This window comes from Raphanus sativus, chromosome 6 (assembly GCF_000801105.2).
Source record: "Raphanus sativus cultivar WK10039 chromosome 6, ASM80110v3, whole genome shotgun sequence".
Taxonomy (NCBI): Eukaryota; Viridiplantae; Streptophyta; class Magnoliopsida; order Brassicales; family Brassicaceae; genus Raphanus; species Raphanus sativus.
Window position 1 is genome coordinate 27469699 of NC_079516.1, and position 24554 is coordinate 27494252.

At 45.4% G+C, this 24554-nt stretch overlaps 1 protein-coding gene across 1 annotated transcript; it reads right to left on the minus strand.

The window, feature by feature from the left end:
* Positions 1-192: 192 nt before the first annotated feature.
* LOC108813205 (uncharacterized) lies at positions 193-18990 on the minus strand. Its single transcript, XM_018585694.2, has 4 exons — positions 18797-18990; positions 4972-5089; positions 910-1238; positions 193-337 (listed from the first exon to the last, which is right to left on the minus strand). The coding sequence occupies exons 1-4, from the start codon at positions 18988-18990 to the stop codon at positions 193-195; spliced, it is 786 nt and encodes a 261-aa protein (XP_018441196.2).
* Positions 18991-24554: the final 5564 nt, after the last annotated feature.

The following is a 24554-nucleotide window of genomic DNA, read 5'->3' on the forward strand; positions in this document are numbered from 1 at the left end:
AAGAAAACTAAAACACTTCGCACGTCTCTCTAATCTCCAGCGATGGAGAGCTTTGCACTTCTCTCTCTCCACCACTACTTCATTCTCCCACCGCCATCCCTCACGCCGGTCTCTCCTCCGCGGCATCCCATCGAGATCTCCGCCACCAACCATCTCTCTCCCTTCTCTTCCAACTATCCGATCTCACTCCGTTCAACCTCTCGACTTCCCTCTTCTCAAACCAATCCCTTGCTTCTCCACAACACGGATCGCTGCCGTACCACGCGACGACGCCCTTCCTCCTCCACCACCTTCTGAATCACGTCCTCTCAACCGCCGCAGGAGCGAAACTACTCTCCTAATTAATCAGTATGAAATATAGGAAGAGCAGATGGATTCAAGGGGATGAATCTCACCTTTATTTATACTGATCTTGGTACCGTCTCCAAGATCGAAAGGAAGACACTTCGTGGTGGAGCCAATAAATGAGATTTATAAAGAAGCCATTAATCACACTGTTTCAGGTAGTGAGAGGAAGCGCAAAGGTCACCGGATCGCCGCCGCCTGAACAGGAGAGCCGAACTGTTTGTAAGTCGTATTAGGGTTAGAGACTGCAACTGAAGGGGCCGTGAAGGCGACACAATCTCGGAAGCCCAAACAAACCAAATAAACAATTCAAGCCCAAATATAAGATTGAATTAATGAAACGCTGCATCAAAGACACATGACACATGTCGACTCCATGTTCAATGAATTTTTGACCTGTCGTCTGACGTGTCAGCAGGAAAGAAACAACTCTTTTTTATAATAATAGATCCCAAAAAACCGGTTCCAGAAGACCGAAAAAAACACATAAATTTTAACAAACGTTTTGAGAGTTTAAAGCAAAGGGTTTAATCAGCGAACATGGTTGGTACACCAAGCTTTTACCAATCAATGGTAGGAACCTTCACATCAGCCATCCTCGCTTCTGCAAGCCTCAGCTCCGATTCAAGGGTTTCCTTGTCAAGTTTCACTTCATACTCCGGGATGAACTTGTCAAGTAAGTCCAGTTGAGCGGTGATAGCCCTCACTTCACCCTCTGCTTCAGCCTTCTCTACCAAAGCTTCCATTTGCTTCTTCTGCATACAGAGCATAGCCCTATAATGCTCTTGGGTTTCCAGTTTCGCCTTCTTGAAAGCCTCCTTAGGAGTTTCACAATACTCATCATCTTCAAGAGGACGTTTAAGCTTCAAATCCTTGTTTACTGCCATTTTTACCTGCTAATTCTCAAAATACAAAACAATAATCAATCTTAAACATACGAATGCTAATCTTGGAAACGATTATATCCAATCCAAAATATTTAAATTTCAGTAATAACTAACTTCTCACACATCTAATTTCGGTTAAAAGTTATCTATACAAATAAAAAGGTAAACTTACTCCGGTTTTTCCAACAATATAAAAACGTCTCAAATAAAGGTTAATTCTTTGTTTTGATCTTATCTTTCTCAAAATAGAGAAAGGAAATTTGCCAATATGGAACAACTTAGCTATAGCATTGTCCCCTTAGAACAAAATCAACTTTTGTCACATTTAGACATTGACTACCCTTTTTTATATAAAAATTCACATAAAATTTTTACAAAGCAAAAAAATATGGAAAATAGTAAAGTTGATGTAGACAAGCATGTGCATATAAGATTTTTTTTTTTTGATTCAAAAGATGTTTGAATAATAATTTCAAAAATAGGGTAAATGTGTTAGTAAATCAAATCTACCATCTACGGCGGTTTAGAATATGTAATCTAAAACACACACAATTTTCTAAAGCCGGTATGAGGCACATTATACGGAATACATATACAACTACTACCGTAGAATATGAAATGCACCCTTCCTTCTATTATCTGCCCTAACGGTAGATTAAAATGTGTAAACATTTCCTTATTATCCACTACGCTAGAAAATACTCTCTAAAATAAGTCTTTTTATCTACGGAAGTATCTTACGTATCTTACGTTTTATTCTATTTTCTAAATTGGTAGAATGTATGTTCTAGACGGTTTGTAAACATAATCCGAGAATCTTGCTAAAAACGGTTATTAAATATTCTCTAAATCTTTTAAATCTTCTATTTTCCTTTTTAATTGTTATTTCCTAAAATTTAGTCTTCTTCCTAACTAAAACACGATTTGGAAAAATTGTGTGAGTTCTTCTCCTAGTTCTTCTCCTTTCTTTTCCTAATTTTTTACAAAGCTTTGTCTCTCTAAAATATGAAGATTCACATATACGCTTGATGTGGTTTGTGGAAATCATCCATAAAGAATGGATGGGGATTTCTTGTTGATGACGAAAAAGGATGCAGGTTACTTACTTTGGACACAAGTTCCACCTTTGATGACCTAAAGGTTATGGTGTGTGAATACTTTGGACTTGATATAAACGTGGTCAAAATGGAGCTGAGTTACTTACCTTCTGATTTGATAAATAGTATCGACTCACCACCTGTTATCATCACCAATGATCGGCAAGTTAGGAATTTTCTTACATATGTGAAGAATAAAGTCTCAACGCGATTTTCTGTGACTATTCAATCTAAGCTCGAGAAAAGCAATACCAGAGACGATTTTGAGTTGAGTGAAGAAGCTACTGAGTCGCCTAACAGAGAGGAAGATCCAATGGAGTGTGACGACTCAGATGATATGGATTCAGAAGAAGATGTCGAGGTACATGACAATGATGATGACAAATAGTGTGCCAAAGAGAAGAGCAATGGAAATGGTGTTCGACTATAAGCTTGTAAAATCGGATAAAAATGTGGTACATTCGTTGCGCAGATGATGATTGCAGCTGGAGTGTTCGTGCAGAGGGTTTAACTGGTTCATCTTATTATATCATCAAAAAGCATGTACCTGATCATTCATGTGCTCCATCTAGAAGGAACGGTTCTATTCGGACAGCTTCAGCAGAAACAATTGGTACTCTGCTTATGCATATGTATGAAACTGCTAAAGAAGGGCCGAGATCTAATGATATAATGCGATATATGCGTTCAGAACATGGAGTTGAGATATCCTATTCTTTGGCTTGGGACACACGTGAGTATGCAATCAACGCAGTGCAAGGTATTCCAGAGAAAGACTATAAAAAATTCCAAAATACTTGCACATGATGAGGGAAGCTAATCCAGGGACACACACGTCTTACGAAGCATATTCTAAAGGGAGATTCAGATTCCTCTTCATCTCATTTGGTCAGAGTCTTCGCGGTTTCCATGCTACAATTCGAAAAGTTATTGTTGTGGACGGGACGTTCTTGAAGAGAAAATACAAAAGAATTATTACTGGTTGCTACTGCATTAGATGAAAACTCGAATTTATATCCTATTGCATTTGGAGTTGTCAACTCAGAGAATGACCTCTCGTGGAACTGGTTTATGAGACAACCTAATCTGGTCATTGCTGCGAGCATAGTTTGGCTTTTGTGTCTGATAGGAATTCCTCAATTGCTAAAGCTATTACGAAAGTGTACCCGCAAGCTCATCATGGAATATGCATTCACCACTTGCTGAATAATGTTGTAACATATTTCAGTGGGAAATGTATAGCTGGTTTGGTTGCAAAGGCTTCTAAAGCTTATCGAACTGCTGATTTTCGTAAGCTGTTCACTGCTATTTACTCTATTAGTCCTGAAATTGGAAATTATCTCATAGAAGCTGATGTGAGGAAGTGGGCTCGTTGTCAATTCTCGGGTTACATGTATGATATCAGGACTACAAATTCTGCGGAGTCGATAAATTCCGCTTTGCGTAGGCCTAGAGAGTTTCCAATAATACCTTTGTTGGACATCATTAGGGAAATGATGACTCGATGGTTTTTCGAATGTAGAACTTTATGTTATAAGTACTCAAAGCCACTGACCATTGTTGTCGAGTAGAAAATTGACAGAAGGATTGAGAAGGGTAAAAAGTTTAAGGTCTTCCCAGTTAGCGATGACATGTTTTTGGTTAAAGGTGACACTTTTGACTGTATGGTTGACTTGGTCAGACGCACGTGTTCTTGTGGGAAGTTTGATCTGATGAAAATCCCATGCAGGCACGCCATAAAAGCATGCTTCGGTGTTGGAATGAAAGCACACACGCTCACAGACGACATATACTCTACTGCCTCATGGTACTCTACTTATGAAGAAAGCATAAATCCTATTGGTGTACCTGAAGATGCATGGACTGTTCCATCTCATGTGGAGCAGTCGAAAGTCCTTCCTTCAGAGAGTAGAGGAGCTGCAGGTAGAAGAAAGAAACGCAGATACGAGACAGACGAAGATAAGATCTGTTCGTCACAAAGAAATCAAGGCTCTTTAGGTCGCAAATGCAGCCGATGTAGGATTCGAGGGCACGATAGGAGAACATGTGATCGAGCAATATTGGATACTCTGTTCGTTTCATGCAAGCTTTGTTCATCTCGTTTATGCAAATTGTGTTTCAGTTTTTTTTCTTGTCGAATTCAGATTTTCGAAGTTATGTTACTGATTATTTTTTGTCGAATTAAGATTTTGAAAGTTATGTTTCATTTTTGTTCTTGTCGAATTCAGATTGGTTATGATAATCTGTTCGAGGCTTGGCAAAAAACTGGAAATCAGATTGGTTCAATCTTCGAAGATGTAACTTGAATCAGAAAACCATTACAATATCAATTATTTTTGGACCAGAGACATAATAAACCGAAAAGGGTTTCTACGCATCCTACATCAAGCGCAGTCTTATGGTTCATAACTTCTTCCCACACTGTCTTCTTCATTGAAATTCTCAGATCTTCAATTTCCTTGTTAACTCTCGCCTGATGCTCATCCATCCTTTCAATCTCATCAAGCAGAGCCTCGTCGACCCACTTAAAAACATGATTTTCTTTCTTTCTTTGTTTCAAAACACACAACAATTGAATTGCCATATAGTAGAATGAGAAGTAATGAAATATTAGATTGAAACATAAGTGACAATCCATATACCTGCAAACCAATCTCACATCTGAAGAATCGTCTGTATGGGTTCTCCTCCGTTTTTAAAACATAAGTAACAATCCCCTTTCCACACCAGCATCTCGAAGGGATCCCTTCATTGATGTTCCTGTTCATCATTCTTTTTTGAGAAGGGGAGATTTTTTAAGAACAAGTCGGAGAAAAAAGACTACGCAATATGTAGAGTTTGTGGCCGTTTGATGGTCTTATATAAACCATATAATTAGGGCAAATCAATACTTCTAATCGGGTTGGATTTTAGGTCAAGTTGTTTGTTTTTCCATTATAAAGATTTGAATTGATTATTAAGATTTATTTTGATTATTCTGATTTATTCAGAATGACATCGAATGCATGTACTTTAGTATCATTTAGGGTATAAATAAGGGTTGACATCGTTTGCTTACTTTACTGACATTTAGGGTATAGATAGGGATTGACAACATTAGCTTACTTTACTGACATTTAGGGTATAGATAGGGGTTGACAACATTTGCTTACTTTACTGACATTTAGGGTATAGATAGGGGTTGACAACGTTTGCCTACTTTACTGCCATTTATTGTCTATGCTTTGATAAGGATTAGGTGATCGCATATCAGTCATTTAGGGTATAGATAGGGGTTGATATTGTCAACTAAAAGAGTAAAGAGAGAGCAACTTAAAGAGTCAAATAAAATAGTAAAACAAGGTAGTAACTAAAGGAGTAAAAAGAGTAACTAAAAGAGTCAAATAAAATAGACAAATGACAATTACTTCCTACACAAGTCATAACTGAAAGCGCATCATTCAAGTTCCACAAGTGGATTTGAAATTGTCTTCGAAGGATTGAATTTGGCCATTCTCGAAATAAGGATATGATCGTTAGCAGCTACCCATAGGTCATAAGCAATCTTGTGCCGTGCTTCACGAATGTTGTCGTCATTCACTACGGAAAAGTCCAAGCCTAGAAGATGGCATTCAATGTGCTTCAAGGAATATACTCCACAATCACTGCTACTCTTTTTCAGAAAGTTCATTGAGGCGTACGTGATAGTATACTTCCTGACATTATGATGCCGACTGTTAGAAAACTGAACAGCTTTGACAATTCTAGAGATGAGAACTGCAAATGGCTCCACTGCGCTGTTGTGTTTCAGTCCCTCACAGTCAAATACCTCTATCGACCGAGTAACAAAGTTGACGCACATAGAGATCCAGTGGTTACCGACATTCAGAGGCACACACATGCGGTCAACGTCAAGATCCCACATTAGTCATGGGGATCACACGGCTGAGTTGGCGGAAAAACCATGTCCGTGATTCATCATTCTCTGTGTCAACCACAGCAAACGCAATTGGAAATATTTGAAAATTACCATCCTGTGAGGTTGAAATCAGAGTGTTCCTTTGTATTTCCCTTGCAAAAACGTCCCATCAACCACCACAACCTTCCTCATATATGGAAAGCCAGCAATGCTAGCGCCGAATGCAAGAAATAAGTATTTAAATCTGTTGCTTGTATCAACTTCCAGTTGAGTTAAAGTCCCTGGATTCGACACTATGCCAGATCCTTTTTTGTCTCATTAAGAGTACCTGAACACTTCTTATACTCTTCTTTCTGTGATAGTGCCACGTCACTAAATGGAGTTTTCTTGGCGCGACACCTGTCCCTTCTTCTTTAAACTCTGCGTTTCATTAAAGAAAATTCTAAATCGTTTTCTTCGATGAGCTTTTCATCTTCTCTCATAACGAGCTTCTCCGTTGAAGTCTCAGGGGTTTTGTTTGAGGTGAGTTTGGTCAACAGAAAGTAAAAGAACTCAAGAGTGGGATGAACAGAGACGTTTTATTAGAGTCGGAATAACGAGGGTACAAGAGTAGGAAAGCCGGCTAGTCGATGCTCGGAAAGCTCCTAGCCGGAAGTACAAGAGAAAACGGCGAGATACAAAGAGAGTAATGGAAACCCTAATCTAGCCGCAAGTCTGTGTGTCTAAGTGGTGATGCCCTTCCTTCCTGTCCTCAACTCCTTATATAGTCTCTTAGGTCGGTTAGTTTTGACCTAATTCGTCCTCTTTGTTATGGGCCTTTTGTTTTACAGGCCCAGTTGGGACAACTGTTCGGCCCGAGCCGCTTGGTCGCTGTCTTCGGCTGCTCGTCCTCTATCCAAAGCGGTCACGAGCCGAGTCACGACTCGTCGGGAGCCGGCTTTGAGCCGATCATCCTTTGAATGATAGTAATGGGCCTCATGTTCGCTGGGCCTTGTGGGTGGTGACAATCCATCCCCAACAGTAAGTCCCCCCTAGTTCGTTGTCGAGTTGAGCAATCGATCGCAGCGAATTAATTAGTTAGGGCTCGAAGAATAGGAGGTTAAATCTTTTGATTCCCTGATTCCGTCGAGAAGCCATTGGCGGAGAGATTTTCCCGGTCTTTTTGGTCGAACAACCGATCCGTCATATACTCGGTATCCCAGGCGAATTCTTGTAAACCGACAAATTGATTGTGTTTGGTTCGTGATGTGACATCGAGCTGCCATCGGTTTTCGATCGGGAAGCCGAAACGTCGCTAGGGTTTTCGTTGAGAATCCGAAAGGTCGCGTTTGAGGGCGACGCGCGAGCCCGCCGACAGGCCCAATTAGGCCCGCTTAGGGCTAATGATGGCACCTCGTGGGAAGCGCCTCCCCTCTCTCTATAAATAAGAGACCTCTCTCGAGATTTCTTTCATTCTTCTTTCAGTTATCAGGTACTTTCTCTCTCTATCCTTTATCTCTCTAACTTCTGCTCTCTATTTTAGTTCCTCTACTCGGTATGTCGACGAGCCAAAGGCTTTCTCGAGAACAGAAAGGGAAGATGACCGCGGGTACTGTCGGTTCCGACAGTGACCTGGAGAGGGTCCGCGGATCCAGCGATAGCGCGGAGGCGGCTCATCGTGAAGCGATGACGGATACCGAGAACATGACCCGAGAACAGCGTATGCTCGTCTCGGAGGCGATGGTTCGGTCTCGCGAGGATGACGACGGGGCGATGGATTCTCTGATGATGGGATGATTCCTTTCTGCTATTACCCGGGAAATATTTTCGAGGAGCAGCGCATGCTTGATCCGACACGAGCTCGTGCCTCGGTGGTCGAGGGGCAGGACTGGTCGAACGTTTTACCGACGCGATCTACATTCGAATCGGTAACGAAACTGCTGAAGAAAAGCAAGGCGACTGGGGTTACGTTCATAATCCCGACGAAGGACCAAAGGCCGTGGTCTCCTCCAAAGGGATATCAGTGCGTATATGAGTCGTACTTCGAAGTCGACACGAAGTTATGGTTTCCGATACCTCGACTCGTCACCGCTTACACGATGCGCCGAGGAGTTGCTATGAGCCAATTCTTGAATGGCGCTTGGCGTCTGGCAGTTGCGCTGATGGTCATCGGGGCGGAAGCCGGTGTTGCTCTTAGTGTCCGAGCATTCGAGGAGCTGGTCTCGGTGAAGATTAATCAGGGCCTGTTATCGTTGAAGATACGTCCCAACTACAATGTAGTAACAGGCTATCCGTCCAAGACGAATGACTGGCAGTGATCGTATTTCTATGTTAAGTTCGGTCGTTCGGCATTCGAGGAGCCGCTGAAGACCGGTTATCGTGTTCTCTGGAACATTGAATTTGGTATAGAATGCCTCCTAGTCTTTTATTGTTTCATGCTCTTGACCATCGTTTTCTTTGTTTTGGCAGTTCCCCACTCGAATACCGCGGAGTACGAAGAAGATTTTTTGGAGAGTGCTCGGGTCGTCGCATCTCAGAGGCAAGATCTTTGGGAGAACTTCTCGTATAGGAGGATCCGTAGGTCGGTTGATCGGACTAGACAACGTAAGTCTCTCTTCCTTTCCTTTTGCTCGGTTTCCTCAGGGATCCTAAGTCGCTTTCTTTGGTCTTTGCAGAGGTTTGGCGCTTAGACACTGTTCCCATTATCACCAAGAAGTCGAAGAGAATCAACCTGTTCAACAAGGCCGAGCAGAGGGAAATTAACCGAGCAAGAGTTATGAGGGAGTTGCCAGATTTGAGCTTGGTCGTTGGGAAGCAGCTCGGGTTCGTGGAGCCGGACCAAACTTCCAACGCAAACTCTCCCGATCCCGGGGAGCCGAACGTGACTGGATCAGATGTGGAGACTCAGCTCGTGAGAAAAAAAGAGCAGTAAGAGAAAGGAGAGGGATGAGGCCGCAGCTTCCGAGGAGAAGCAACCTGAGGAGACTTCCGCCGGTGGGGGTGCCGAGTCGGAGAAGAAACGGGCGCGAAAGGATCCCGTCGAGGTTCGACCCTCCTCCGTGGAAGAAGGGGAGCTCCAAGCCTTGGAGCCTAGTAATGGCTCTCGAGATGACGCTCTCCCGAATCCATCCCTCGACGGCGGTCGAGCGGATGATCATCAGGAGACTTCTTCTAAAGTGAAGAAGAAGTCGAAAAAGAACAGGAAGAAGGGCGCCGGCGAACCCTCGGGCAAGATGTGGCGCTTAATGCGGAGCAAGGAACCGTGGAGGCTCCGACTGCTGCTGTTCCTTCTCAAAAGGCGGCAGTTCGCGAAGATGCAGGGGGATCAAGCAGGTCTTCTCTGAAGGCACCTCAGGAGAAGGGGGCCGTGCCGAAGAACCTTCAGGGGTTCTGCCTGGACAAAGTCGACTTCATGTACAAGCGGGATACTCCTCTCGTTTGTAATAACAGGGACTGCGCTCGTTTCGTTTGCCAAGTCCGAGGAAGCTCCGAAAGACTTCCGTTCGTGAAGGACCTTGTCTTTCAGGACGACTACATCGTTGCAGCCGGCTCTTCGGTTCGGGTAAGGACGGGTTTTACGTTGTCCGTTCCTCGTCTTCTTCTAACTTGGTTGTCTCACTCCATCTCTTTCTTTGATGTATCGCAGAGCCAAGGGGACTGGAACGAAGTCGTCCGTAAGTACAACAAGGAGTTGAAGAGGACCTATGGTGTGATTGACAGGCAGAGACACAACACCAAGGAAGCGACACGCGCCTTAGAGGACATGCTGCGCAAGAAAGATGAAGCGGTCATCCGGGAAGAGGCCATGAGGGACGAGCTCTTCCAGAAAGAGGCGGCTATGAACAAGGAGCTGAAGCGAGCCCGGGAGTTGGCCAAGACACTCGAGAAGGAGAAAGCCAAGTTGGCAAATGAGAAGGAGACTCTCGAGAAGGAGAAGATCGCTGCTGCCTTAGAGAATTCTAAGGAGATGGATCGCCTCCGGGAGTCGCGGCGCTACGAGGTTACTCACGAACGGATCCGAGTGATGGCCGCGATGCATGGAAAGGCGGCTGTTCGTTTCCAGAGAATTCGGGGCCGAGAGGCTCGCCGTGACAGCTTCGAGGACGCGAGGTGCATGCCCGGTCAAGCGCGCGGAATGCGACGCTGTCTCGAGGGGATGAAAACGACGGGAAAGGACATCCCTCAAGAATCCATTGATACCTACGCCGTGCAGGAGGAGCACTATGATGGCGAGGTAAAGCGTCTGGACGTTGGGGTCCTTCCGGAGGATGATCTCTCTCTCTCTCCCCTCGTGCTGGAGTCGAGATTCGTTATCCAGGAGATCCTGGATAAGGTCGACAAGTTCGGATCGAACATGGATTTGATCGATTCTGAAGCTGCTAGAGCTCTCCGAACTCCGCGTTGCGAGCCGGGAGACCGATCCGACGAGCCATCGAAGGATCTTCTCGACACCGTTCAACCGCCGGCTCGCTCCGATGCTCTCCTCTCGGACCACGAAGCCGCTCCGAAGGATCCTTCTGCAGTTGTTGAAGAGACTACCAAACCAGCTCCCGATGAGCCGACCTCCAACACGCCGATCAAAACGGTTGACATTAATGACTCGCCGTCACTCGAGGAGACGGACTCTGGCGCGAGCGGAGGGCGTTCTCAGGAGGATCCCCTTGTCTCGGGATGATTTTCAATGTCTGTTGTAACTCTGTTTTGGCCTTGTGGCCTTGTTTGTTTAAAACTATTTCTTTTTCTCGGCTAAGGCCTTTTGCTGTATGAATTATTGCCCTTTGTTTCTATCTTAGGCTCGAATGTTTGTTTATATATTTCAGTAAGCCGTTCCAACTTAGAAATATATAAACCACTTTTCGTAGATTTGTCTTTAACCGAGAAACGGATTAACTCCGGCGGTTACTCGCGTTTGCCAGCGAGTTCCCCCCTTTTCAGATAGAACAGGGGATTAAAGGCGGTTGCTCGTTTGCATTTTGCTTTATCCAACAAAACTTTTACAAGCAGTCGTTTAAACAAATTCAAAGAAAACTCTAATCGTTCTATTGAATAACCGAGGAAAAGGTTTCGAGACGCAGTGCAGTAACCGAGAGAACTGTTGGTCGGCCAAACCGTCGTTCTTCGGTTAGACTCGGTCTAAAATTTCCATCAGGTAGCCGGTCAATGCGTAACACATAGGTGACGCGAGGCTGTTATTCCCTTCGACTGATGTCTGATCAAGACTCAGTCGACTAACTTGGGCGAGTGCTCGTGCTCCGCTTGAAAAAGGGGCTGGCATCGTTTACTCGGAGAAAGGTGACTGTTCGTCATTCCTGGGTAAAAAAGTTTGCACTTTGTTTTGGTTGGGGCTGGACCCTGTGAAGGGATGCCTACGTACCTCGGATGAGGATCAAGCCTTTCGTAGTTCGTTTGACCGAGTGAAAGTGGCTATGGTAGCGCATTCACTCGGACGAGTAGAAGTGACTGTTAGGTGCATCTACTCGTTTTTTTTTTTTTTTTTTTTTTGTGGTGAACCGTGACCTGTTGGTCATTCACTCGAAGAGATGGGAGAGGTGTTTCTATTGGTAGAAGCGGCGAAGATGCATCGAGTTCCAAGCTCGTGGGACTGCCTCTCCGCGGGAAGTCTCGTGTCGGTAGACGCCGGGTTTGACGACTCGAGTGATCTTGTAATGTCCCTCCCAGTTGGTCCCTAGCTTTCCAGCGTTTAGTTCCTTAGTGTTTTTAAAAACTTTCCGAAGGACGAGGTCACCGAGTTCGAGAGGGCGCGCTTTGACCTTCTTGTTATACTAACTCTCGATCTGGTTTTGGTAATTCTGGATCCGAAGAAGCGCCTGATCGCGTTTCTCTTCGAGTTCGTCGAGGGCGTCGAGGAGCATGTCTTGGTTGAGTTCGACGAACTGAGGCATCTTGGCGCGGCGAAGACTCGTCACATTGACTTCTGCAGGGGCCATCGCTTCCATCCCGTAAGCAAGGGAGAAAGGGGTGGATTTGGTCGCGCCACGAGGAGTCGTTCGATGCGACCAGAGGACACCGTCCAGTTCGTTGGCCCAATGGCCTTTCTTGAGGTCAAGCCGCTTCTTGATCCCATCGATGATAATCTTGTTGGAGGATTCCGCCTGTCCGTTTCCTTGCGGGTAGCGGGGAGTCGAAGGGCTTAGGCGGATGTTCCACTTGCTGCAGAACTCCTTGAAGTTTCCAGACATAAACTGAGAGCCATTGTCCGTTACGATCTCGTATGGTAAACCATGACGGCAGATGATGTTCTTCCAGACAAAGGTGCGGACTTCCTTGTCCGTCACCTGAGAGAAGGCCTCGGCTTCAATCCACTTAGTGAAATAGTCGGTGAGGGCCTGGATAAAACGATGTTGGCGTGAGTTCGGCATCGGTCCGATGATATCCATCCCCCATCGCATGAACGGATAAGGAGCTGCAGATGTCCGCAACAGCTCGGTAGGACTGTGGATGCTCGGGGCGTGACGTTGGCATTTGTCGCACCGACGGGCGTATGCTTCGCAGTCAGTGTTCATGGATGGCCAAAAGAATCCCGAACTCCGAACCTTGAGGGCGAGAGCTCGGCCCCCCGAATGGTTTCCTCCTGCTCCGTCGTGAGTTTCAGCCATCACTCGTCGCACTTCATCGCCCTGGATGCACTTTAAGAGTACCTTGTTCGCGGTTACTCGGTGGGATCGTCAGCGGATCGTCGGGTTGCTGCGAAGATTGGCGCGGTGGGAGGACTTTCGTCAGAAGGGGGTCGATGCTCGGTCTATCGATCCGATGTATGGGTATCGTCCTTTTGACTTGGTCATGGAGTTTGCTTCCGAGTGCAGCTAACGCGTCGGCGCAAACGTCCCGGAGATACGCGTCCATTCGGTCATTGCGGGCATCGTAGTCGCCACTGAACTGGCTGGCTACGAGCTGCGAGTCGCAATAAGCACTCAAGCGTTTGGCTTTGACGGCTCGGGCGAGACGGAGACCTGCGATCAGTGACTCGTACTCTGCTTCGTTGTTAGAGGCCGAGAAACCGAAACTGAAAGACTGTCGAATGAGTTCTCCTGTTGGTGACTGGAGCTGGACTCCCGCACCTGACCCTTTGCTCGTTGACGATCCGTCGACATGGAGAATCCAGTTGGGACTTGGAATGTCGAGGTCTTGTGCAAGATCCGGTGTGAGCTCGACAAGGAAGTCGGCGAGGACTTGTGATTTAGCGGCTGTTCCGCATTTGTACGTGATGTCAAGCTCGCTCAGTTTGATCGCCCACTTAGTTAACCAGCCAGCTCTGTTGGGATTTTGCAGGACGGTGTGGAGCGGTTGGTCGGTTAACACTTCGATGGAGTGCGATTGGAAGTAGGGTCGCAACTTTCTCGCAGAATCAACGACGGCCAGAGCCAGCTTCTCGAGGGTTGGGTATCTGGTTTCCGGACCAGTCATCCGTCTGCTCGTGTAAAAAATCGGACGCTGCTTACCGCGATCCTCTTTGATTAGGACGCTACTGACAGCTGCTGAGGAGACCGCGATATAGAGAGATAGGACGTCTCTAACATCCGGCTTGGCTAGGACGGGAGGAGTCGTCAGGTGTTGCTTAAGTTGAGTGAACGCGTCCTCGCATTTGTCATCCCAAACGAACTTCTTGTTCCCTCGGAGGAGATCGTAGAAGGGGAGATACTTGTCGGTAGATCGGGAGATAAAGCGATTAAGTGCGGCGATGCACCATGTTAGTCTCTGCACTTCACGGCAGTTTCTCGGACTGGGGAGATTCAGGACCGCTGAGATCTGTTTCGGGTTAGCTTCTATTCCTCGTTGCGTGACAATGTAACCGAGGAATTCGCCCGAGGAGACGCCAAAGGTGCACTTGGCGGGATTCAACTTCATCCCGTACTTGTTTAGGGTGGCGAAGCATTCCTTTAAGTGCGTTAGGTGGTCGTCGGCTCGGAGGGATTTGACGAGCATGTCGTTGATATAGACTTCCATCGTCTTCCCCAGCTGGTCGGCAAACATCCGATTGACAAGCCTCTGGTAGGTTGCGCCAGCGTTTTTCAACCCGAATGGCATCACCTTATAACAGTAGGTTCCTCGATCGGTGATGAATGCGGTTTTCTCCCGGTCATCCGGGTGCATCAGGATCTGGTTGTAGCCCGAGAAGGCATCCATAAACGTCAGCAACTCGTTACCGGCTGTCGATTCGACTAGGCGATCGATGCTAGGCAACGGGTAGCTGTCCTTAGGACATGCTTTGTTGAGATCGGTGAAATCGACGCAGACGCGCCATTTACCGTTCTTCTTCTTAACGAACACCGGGTTGGCTAGCCATTCCGGATAACGAACTTCGGTGATTGAGCCGGCGCCGCCGAGTAGGCGCTCGACTTCTTCTGCGACTGCTTTGGATCGCTCCGGTCCCAACTTTCTTCTCTTCTGGCGGATGGGTTTGAAGTTGGGGTCGACGTTGAGTTCGTGAATTGTGATGGCTGGGTCGATTCCTTTCATATCAGACATTGTCCAGGCGAATGAGGACAGGTTTTGCTTGTGAAACTCGAGGATCTTCTGTTGCATTTCGTCGGGTAGAAATGCGCCTACTCGGACTGATTTGCGCGGGTCCGAGTCGTCAACTGGTACTTCCAGAACCTCTTCCTTTTGCGGACAGATTTTGCTCGCGGGGGGAGAGATTGAGTTGACGAGTGACTGGGAGCGCTGAATTTTAACCGTGGCGATTAGAAGATCTCGCGCAGCCTGCTGATCCCCTTTCAGAGTTTTGATCGATCTGTCGGATCCTGGGAACTTAACACACTGATGGTACGTCGATGCGATTGCTCGCATTAAATGTAACCATGGGGTGCCAAGTATAACATGGTAAGGAGCTTTGGAGCCGACCACAGAAAACTTGACCGTTCGCGTGACTCCGCATGCGTGAACCGAGAGGCGGATCGTGCCGGCGATTACCTCTGACGACCCGTTGAATCCTGTCAGGGTTCGAGTAGAAGGCTTGACATCGTTGAGATCAATTCCCATTTTCACGAGGGTTTCGCGAAAGATGATATCGACCGAGCTACCGGTGTCGATGAGCACTTTTGTGACATCGTACTTGTCGATGCCAAGCACGACGAGCAAATGATCGTTGTGAGGGAGGTGCACGCCGAGTGTGTCATCAAATGAAAAGGTAATCGGCTGATCGTCTGCTTGCTTCTGGGGCCATCGTTGGGAAGTGGTGGCTTGCCTGCGATAGTCTTTGACTGCTCGAACCGAGTCGCCGCAAGGAGGCGACCCGCCCATAATGACGTTTATCCGGGGACGAGTTTGTGCACGCTTTGCGCGGAACACGTCGCGAAGGTCGTTACTCGCCTCGGCGGTATCCCTTTTCTTGCGGTTTAGGATTGTTCGCAGATCACCGGTCTTCGCGTTGAGTTTGTCTCGCAAATCACAGTTTAGCTTTTCTTGCGCTGAGGATTTCGCGGCCCGGTTCGAGTCGATCCGTAGGCGGAGATCGGTAGAGACTGGCATTTCCTCCTTAGTAGATTGGAGCTTTTGATCGAGGAGGGTCCGAAGGTCCGTGGTGTTTTGGAAGGTTTTCATGTCGTCGTCCTCGTCGGACGAGGATCCCGGTTCGTTCTCTCCTTGCGGTTGGACGCGGATCACTTCGATGCGCTGGCGATTGGCCGGCTGATCATCATCTGCCGAGTCGTCGTCATCGTCGGTCTCTCGGGCAGCTTTTTCTGCGTCCTTTGGCTGTTTGTCACTTCTTCGATTTTTGCCCTGCGATTTTCGCTGAGCTTTCTTGTCTTTGTTCCTGCTCCAGCTGTTCTCCCCCTTCGGTTTGGGTTTCGGCGGCTGGATCTTGTAATCTCCGCTTTCGATCGAGGAGAGGAACTGGGCGTAGAGAGATTTGCACTCAGTCGTATCGTGTCCCTTGACGTCGTGATACTTGCAATGCTTCGTAAGATCGATGGACGTTCTGGTTGGTCCCGTCGCCGAATCGACCTTAGCTACGGTTCCAGCACTCGGGGTACTGGGTGACGCACCGGGAGAGTCGGTTTCTCTCTGATAGACATTCCATTTTTTGTCGTGCATGACCATGGTCGAAACGGGAGCGTTGTTCTCATCTACGACGTAGAGGAGACCCCCTTTTTGCTGCTGGTATCACTTGGTGCGTGCTGGCGCGGCTCTGTCCGAGCACCCTCACTCTTGGCTGCTGCAGGCTTAGCCGCGTTCTGCTTTCAGATTATCGCCTTGGTGTCTTCTTCCATTCGGATGAAATTGTGAGATCTGGCGATAGCGTCAGGAAGCGAAGTTGTAGGGTTGGAATACAAATCCTTGCGAAACTTCGAGTTGACGAGGAGAGTGTTCATCAAGGCGTCGATAGCGATGTGATCTGGAACATCGACTCGGGAAACGATCGTCTTGAACTTTTCCATGTAGTCTATAAGGCTTTGGTCCTTTGTTTGCGCCATGTTCCATAGGCTGGAAGCGGTCGCTGCTCGCTTGGTGAACATGATGTAAGTCTTGAGAAATACAGCCGAGAGGTCGCGGAAGCTTCGTATCGAGTTCTCGCTGAGTTGTGAGAACCAGGTCAGCGCTTGCTCGTTAAGCGTTTCGACGAAGAGCTGACAGTATCCTGCGTCCTTCTCTTCGTCGGAAACACGAGCTCTTGCCATCGCTATATTGAAGGCTGTTAGATGTTCGACTGGGTCGCCGTCGGGTTTGTACTCGGGGAGACGGAGCTTCTCTATTTTGCGGAGCTGGACTTTGGTTAACTCGCTAGCGAAAGGTGAGCGCGAAGTGGAGGCGATGACGCTGTCGATCTGAGGGGCTGCGCTCGTCGCTTGATGGATCTGCGAGCTCATCTGCTGAAGGCTGAGTTTGAGCTCGGCGATCTCGCGAATCGTCGTCGGGTCTGCTGTCGCCGGAGTAGGGTAGACGGCAGGAGGCCCGTTAGGGTCAGATTCGTCGACGGCGTGGTCTTCCGCCGGCGTTGGAGGGAAAAGATGGCGGCAGACAGGCTGGGAACGGCTTGTCGGTCCAGCGGGAGCGGTGAGAGCAGCTACAAGGGCTGCGAGCTGCTCGTTCGTTGTCTTCTGGACTTCTTCTTGATGCGCGAGGCGAGCCATCACGGAGCTCATAAAGTCCGACGAGAGGAAAGGAGGAGGAGGCGGAGGCGTAAGCTCGGGCACTTCGCCCGGAAGTGCTGGGGTTCGAGTCACCAATCGTCATATCGGTCTAAGAAACGTTACTCTGATCGGCCCCACGGTGGGCGCCAATTGTTTGAGGTGAGTTTGGTCAACAGAAAGTAAAAGAACTCAAGAGTGGGATGAACAGAGACGTTTTATTAGAGTCGGAATAACGAGGGTACAAGAGTAGGAAAGCCGGCTAGTCGATGCTCGGAAAGCTCCTAGCCGGAAGTACAAGAGAAAACGGCGAGATACAAAGAGAGTAATGGAAACCCTAATCTAGCCGCAAGTCTGTGTGTCTAAGTGGGGATGCCCTTCCTTCCTGTCCTCAACTCCTTATATAGTTTCTTAGATCGGTTAGTTTTGACCTAATTCGTCCTCTTTGTTATGGGCCTTTTGTTTTACAGGCCCAGTTGGGACAACTGTTCGGCCCGAGCCGCTTGGTCGCTGTCTTCGGCTGCTCGTCCTCTATCCAAAGCGGTCACGAGCCGAGACACGACTCGTCGGGAGCCGGCTTTGAGCCGATCATCCTTTGAATGATAGTAATGGGCTTCCTGTTCGCTGGGCCTTGTGGGTGGTGACAATTCATCCCCAACAGGTTTCTCCATCTTTAGTTATGCTTCTCACGCTGTCTGACCTCTCTCGATGCCACTGCGTCTCTGACTCCGCCACTGCGCCGCCGACTCCGCCACTGCGCCGCCGACTCCGCCACTGCACCTCCGCTACTCTGCGTTGCACCCTCGCGAGATCTCTGCTCATGTCTCTCTATCTCCACTGCCGTCTCTATCAATTGTAACGAATCTCCTCCTCCTTTTTAGATCTACAAATTATTTACTTTCTTATCATCTCTATACTGTGTGGCTTTGATTTGGGTGCAGTTTGAATAATCAAAGGGTGAAGACCAACCAGAAAAGCGATGCGGTGTGGAGGAGCAGAGAGGAGTGCGGAGGAAGAGAGAAGAGGTTGTACAGAGGATTACCACCGCTGAGTAGACTAATCTGGGCTTTGTTTGAGTTTTACTAGATTTTGCTCTTATTTGAAAGTACCATTTTTGCAGGTTTGTGATTTGAGGATGATGGGTTATATATAGTTTATATAGGCTGGAAAAAGACGATGGTAAGGATTTGCCTTAAATTCTGATTCTGATTTTGTCTCTGTTTTTGATACAGGAAGTTGATGGAAAGGATTTGCCATGAAAGTTGAATCTTATTCTGTTTACTTAATAGTTTTCTTTCGGAGACAAACTTCACTTTAGATTGTAAAATTTCCTGTTTTATCTAATGTTTCTGACTTAGGCTGTGTAGAGAAGCAGTGATCTTTCCATGTGTTTTAAATTTCAGCTTTTTAATGTTTTTCAGGTTGAGTGATATTTTTTGTGGTTCATGGCAAGAGACAGAGTGATATACAGAAAAAGGAAAATGGAAAGTGTAGCCATACCAGAGCATTCGATCAAACTCCTCCCTGTTGCACAGCCTGGAGTTTTTGATCTGGTGGGTTATGTCATCTCCGCCGGGGAAGGGAAACCATACCAGAGCGTCTTCTACAACGGAACCATTGAGGTAGTTAAGCAAGGCAAATTGTGGAGAGGCATGGACGTCTTGATTTTCAACGGTTGGCATTGGTGGACCCATATCGATCACATCCAGACGTACATTTTCTTTGGCTTTTTGTTTTCTTCGTTTTTAAGTTTTGACTCATTTGATGACGTCTACATGTGTTTGTGTGGCCCAGATACATGGAAGATGGGACAGATTGTACAAAGACATGAACAGACTGGTCGCTTATTACAAAGGGATGACCACTTGGCTCGATGGGTTAATGCATTTGTCAATCCATCTAAGACCAAGGTTTTTTTCAATGGCGTTTCTCCTGTTCACCGAGTAAGTAGACAAACAAAGAAATCTGTTTCAATGGGTAGTTGCTGTTACTGGTTAAGCATTTTCTAGGCATATCATAGCCATTAGGGAATCATAAACATTTAAATTTTAATCTTTATACAAGAAATTGATAATTTAAAGACCATTTGATCTATGTATAATAGCTCTTTAAAGTTTATGCTCTGAGACGAATATTTTATCCTGATGTGCTCAAAACCTGCCATGACTATTATTTTGATACTGTACGTTATTGTCTAGGTGATTATGGTTATCTCATTCTCTAACATTATCTAGACGATCTTTTGTTGGCAGTGGAAGGGATTGGGGAGAGCCAATGAAGTCATGTAAGAGTCACACACAACCATTCTACGGGAGGAAATATTCAAGAGGGTCACCTGTTGCTTGGGTGATTTTAAACAAAGTGATGAGGAGATTGAAGAAACCGGTCTATCTCAGCGCCGTAAAGATGCTCATCCTTGTGTGCTTACATTGGAACCATCCTGGTTATGATTGTAGCCACTGGTATCTTCCTAGCCTACCTGATTCCTGGAATGTACTCTTTTACTCTGCTCTTTTCTCTTGAAGTCTCTTTTGTCCTATCATCACAAAAGATTTGAGTTCGAATGGGATCTGGAATTTTGTTACGCGCGACTATTGAAGTTATCTCTATACTGGAATTGTATAAGTTACTGAATAACAGTCTATTTCTGTAGTTACCTTTGAATTGTTGTCGCTTTATTCTTGATTGAAATAACGTTTTAAATACCAATGTGACTCTAAACATAAGGAAAACATCTCAAGAATACAATATACACAACCGTGAAAGGATTCAGTAATCAGGTATGGATAAGTTTCTATACGTTTGTTTTTATGTATAAATTGAGATGTACTCCAAATAAATACCTAATCAGAATTTATATGTTATAAAACATTAAAATTGGTTTGAAAATAGTAGACGCTAAAGATCAACAAAAGTATAGCCTTTGTGGTTTAGTTTATGCATTAACAAACAATCGATGCAATAGCAAACCCAAAGCACTTCCTCTACTCTCAGGATCACTTGCAAAACACGTTTCTAGAAAATCCCTTACATCTGACGGCACACACTCTGGAATCTCAGGCGCTTCTCCACTCAACAAAACAGACACAAGATCACGTGACTCAACCTCTTACCATGGCTCACCCGCATACATCTCCAAAACTACGCACATATAAAAAATGAAAAACGAACCAGAAAAAAAGAACATATACAAAATGAAAAAAACCAACCAGAAAAAGAACTAAAGCATTAAAAAAGGTTTGGAAGCAAAGACATGAAAGATACGAGTAGATGGCTAATGTCAGCATATTTTTCAATGAATCCGATAGACTAATATAACACACGAGAATCACGTGTGGATGGCTAATTGTCTGCATTGTTTTTCTCCTTTTTATTAAATAATTATTTGGTCCTCATCCCATAATATTTTCCATAATATTTTGCATTAGTTTGTTTCAAGATTATTATTTCTACATTATATTTTGCATTAGTTTGTTTCAAGATTATTATTTTCTACATTTCATGTAATTTTGTGGCAGTTATTTTAATTTCAAGAGATGTTGTAAATACCAAAATAGCTCAATGCGTTTGCGCTGGTGAACAGTTCTTTGGTCTCTGATTTCCCCCATGCCCTTGCCTCCTTCCTGCCTCCTCTTTTCTCTGACCATACCCCTTGTATCCTTGACCTGGCCTTTAATCTCCCTACAGCAGGAATAAAACCTTTTAAGTTCCAAAACTACCTTGTTAAGCACCCGGGGTTCACTAAGCTGCTACAAGACGCGTGGATTCAAGCTGGAAACAAGTGCCAAACATTGATGCAACTGTGCTGGAAGCTAAAGCTTATCAAAAGCGATCTAAAACTCCTAAACAAATAAAATTATTCCCAAATTCAAGAGAGGGTTAAAGATGCTAACCGTTTGTTACAAAATGCGCAGGTACTTGCCTTGCAGGATCCTTCATCATCAACCTTCCAAACTGAACGAGAGCTGCATCAAAAATGGAACTTCATGCGTGAGATTGAGGAGATGTATTTTAGGCAAAAGTCGCGCATTAACTGGCTTAAAGAGGGAGACTTAAACACAGCTTACTTCCACCGCATCTGTCAAACCAGGGCGTGCTACAATGCTATCAGAGCCTTTCTTGCGATGAATGGTGTCTGGATCACTGACCCACAGGAGATGAGTGATCATGCCGTCAATCATTTCCAATCAGTTTTGGGTCCTCAGAATTACCAACCACTGCAGCTCCTCTCTCATCCATACTGGTTTGCAGAGCTAACGGGTTTTGTCTTTCCATCTCACCTTCGTCAGGCGATGCTAACCATTCCCTCTGATGTTGAAATCAAGAATGTCATCTTCAGATTAAATCAGAACAAGGCCCCCGGACCGGATGGACTGATCTCAGCGTTCTTCAAAGCTACTTGGGAGTTCATTGGTGAGGAAGTGACAACTTCTATCAAAAAATTCTTTGCCATGAACTTCTTGCCTGCAACAGCAAATTCAACAATACTATTTTTAGTCCCCAAGTTCCCGGGTGCAACAAAGATTAGTGACTTTCGGCCTATCTCCTGTCTAAACACCATTTACAAAGTCATTTCTAGGATCGTAGTCAAACGATTAAAGCCTGTCCTGTCTGCACTAATTCTGCCAAGCCAGACAGCATTTGTACAAGGAAGGCTTCTGGTGGAGAACACTACTCTAGCAGGGGAACTTATTAATGGATACCACAAAAATAAAGGAGAGAAGAGGATTGCCATAAAGGTTGATATTGCAAAGGCTTTCGAAACGCTGTCATTGGGAGTTTCTGTTTTCTTGTCTGGAGGGGCTCGGGTTTCCTGAAAGATACATTAGACAGTTAAAGGCATGTGTGTGTACTACAAGCTTTATGGTTGGCTACAATGGAAATGTGCACGTGTACTTTAAAGGGAAAAGAGGGCTAAGGCAGGGAGACCCTTTATCACCCTATCTGTTTGTGATCGCTATGAACTGTTTGTCGCATATGTTAAACAGAGCAGCAATGGAGAGAAGGTTTGCTTACCACACTAGGTGCGCCTCAACTAAGTTGACTCATCTATCCTTTGCAGATGACCTGCTGATCTTCATCGACGGCTCGGTGGAATCGGTGCAGCAAGTCCTACAAGTGCTTAAAGAGTTTGAGCATAGGTCAGGTTTAACAGTCAGTATGCAGAAGACCAGTTTCTACTCATCGGGTTTGACTCAAGCTGAAACTGACCTCATTCAAGTGTCTACTGGTATGTCACTTGGAAGCCTTCCTATCCGCTACTTGGGAGTCCCAATGAACTCGAAAAAGCTCTCTCTAACAAGTTGTGAACCCCTGATCCATCAGATAAAAACAAAATTTTCTTCCTGGTCAGTAAAGTCTCTATCTTTTGCTGGAAGATTATTACTTATAAAAACGGTGATTGCGGGAATAAATACCTTTTGGTGCTCTGCATTTATTCTCCCAAAGGCTTGTATTGCACGAATAAACTCTTTGTGTGGTCAGTTTCTATGGAAGGGAAGCTTAGAAGGTAGCCACACAGCTCGTGTTTCCTGGGAAACAGTGGTACTTACAAAAAGGCAGGGAGGTTTGGGAGTCAAGGATTTGAGAACATGGAACAGAGCTTGCGCGATTCGACTGATCTGGTTACTCTTCTTCAGACCATATTCAGTGTGGGTACAGTGGTTCAAGGAAGTGATCCTCAAAGGCTCTGTTCATAACTACTGGTCAACAACACCAAAGCAATCCTACTCTTGGTTAGTCAACAAGCTCTTGAAAATGAAGACTGTGGTGTTTCCCCTCATGAAGCTCAGGCCTGAAAATGGTGAGACAGCACAGTTTTGGACAGACAACTGGACTCCCTTTGGTGACCTGATCACTCATCTATCCAGCAGTAACTCGAGACTCAGAATTCCCCGAAATGCAACGGTCTCCTCGCTATGCCCCAACGGCTCCTGGATCCTCCCACCATGTCGTACTGAAGCGCAAGCTGAGCTCTACTCTTTCCTGACAATGGTGCAATTAACTCAAAATCAGGACTACTATGAATGGGAAATAAATGGACAGGTACACAAAACTTTCCAAACAGGGAAGCTCTATGATTACCTTATGGAGCCTCATCCTGATGTCTATTGGTCTAATGCTGTCTGGTTCTCTCGCGCTATCCCGCGTCATAGCTTCCACATGTGGTTAGTTGTGCAAAACAGGATTCTAACAAGAGATAGGCTCCTTCACTGGGGAATTCAAGTAGATGACCGCTGTCTGCTATGTAATCAGTACCCAGAGAGTAGAGATCACCTGTTCTTTTCCTGTGCGTATAGTTATGACTTGTGGCGATTGGTAACCGCTCGTTTGCAGATTCTGCTGCAGAGAACTTGGGGAGACATTATAGCGCAGATGACATCACTCTCCTCACCGATTGATCAAAGACTCCTCACGCTCCTCGCTTGGGAAGCAACGGTGCATTGGATTTCGAATGAGAGAAATACAAGATTGCATGCCTCTGCCTTTCGCACTACTGATCAGATCTTCAAGTTGATGGATCGCCAACTACGAAACAAGCTACAGAGCTTCAGAGAAAGCAACCCTGTTCGATCATCCTCCATGATGCAGCGATGGATCCTTCTAGGATGATCTCACATATCGGCCTCTCCACCGCTTCCTCTCCCTTTCTATCTTCACTATCGGCTTCTCGCCTCTCACCATGGGCTCCGGTCAAATTAAACCATTTGGCTTCTTAGGCTTTGGGCTAAAAGATAACTGGGCTTTACTAAATTTGATTCTATGGTTTGTTAGAAAACTAAAGCTGGACTTTTATAAAACATTTTGAATCTTTTATTTTAATTAAAGTATGCAGTTTACAAAAAAAAAATTTTTATATAATTTCATAACCTATAACTATTTTAAGCTTTTTAAAATGTTAAGATACAAATTTTATTTTTTTTTTCTTTTTTCTCTCTTAAAAACTTCATCACAATTGAAAACAATTATCAATTATCTGATCATTTTAATTTTATTGAAATATTTTTCTCGCTTTTGATTGAATCCGATTGATTTATGTGCGTTTTAAAACTAAAAACATTATAAAAGTTTACAATTTAGGATTAAAACAGCCAATATATTTAGAATCCAATCACTTTTAGTTATATAATTGAAATTTGGTGTAAACAACATATTCAAATTTATCCCCAATTTAACATACAAGAAAATTTACAAAAAAATATATCTTTTACAAACATCGATCCATTAAATCCCGCCGCGGGTCCATCCTAGTTACTCA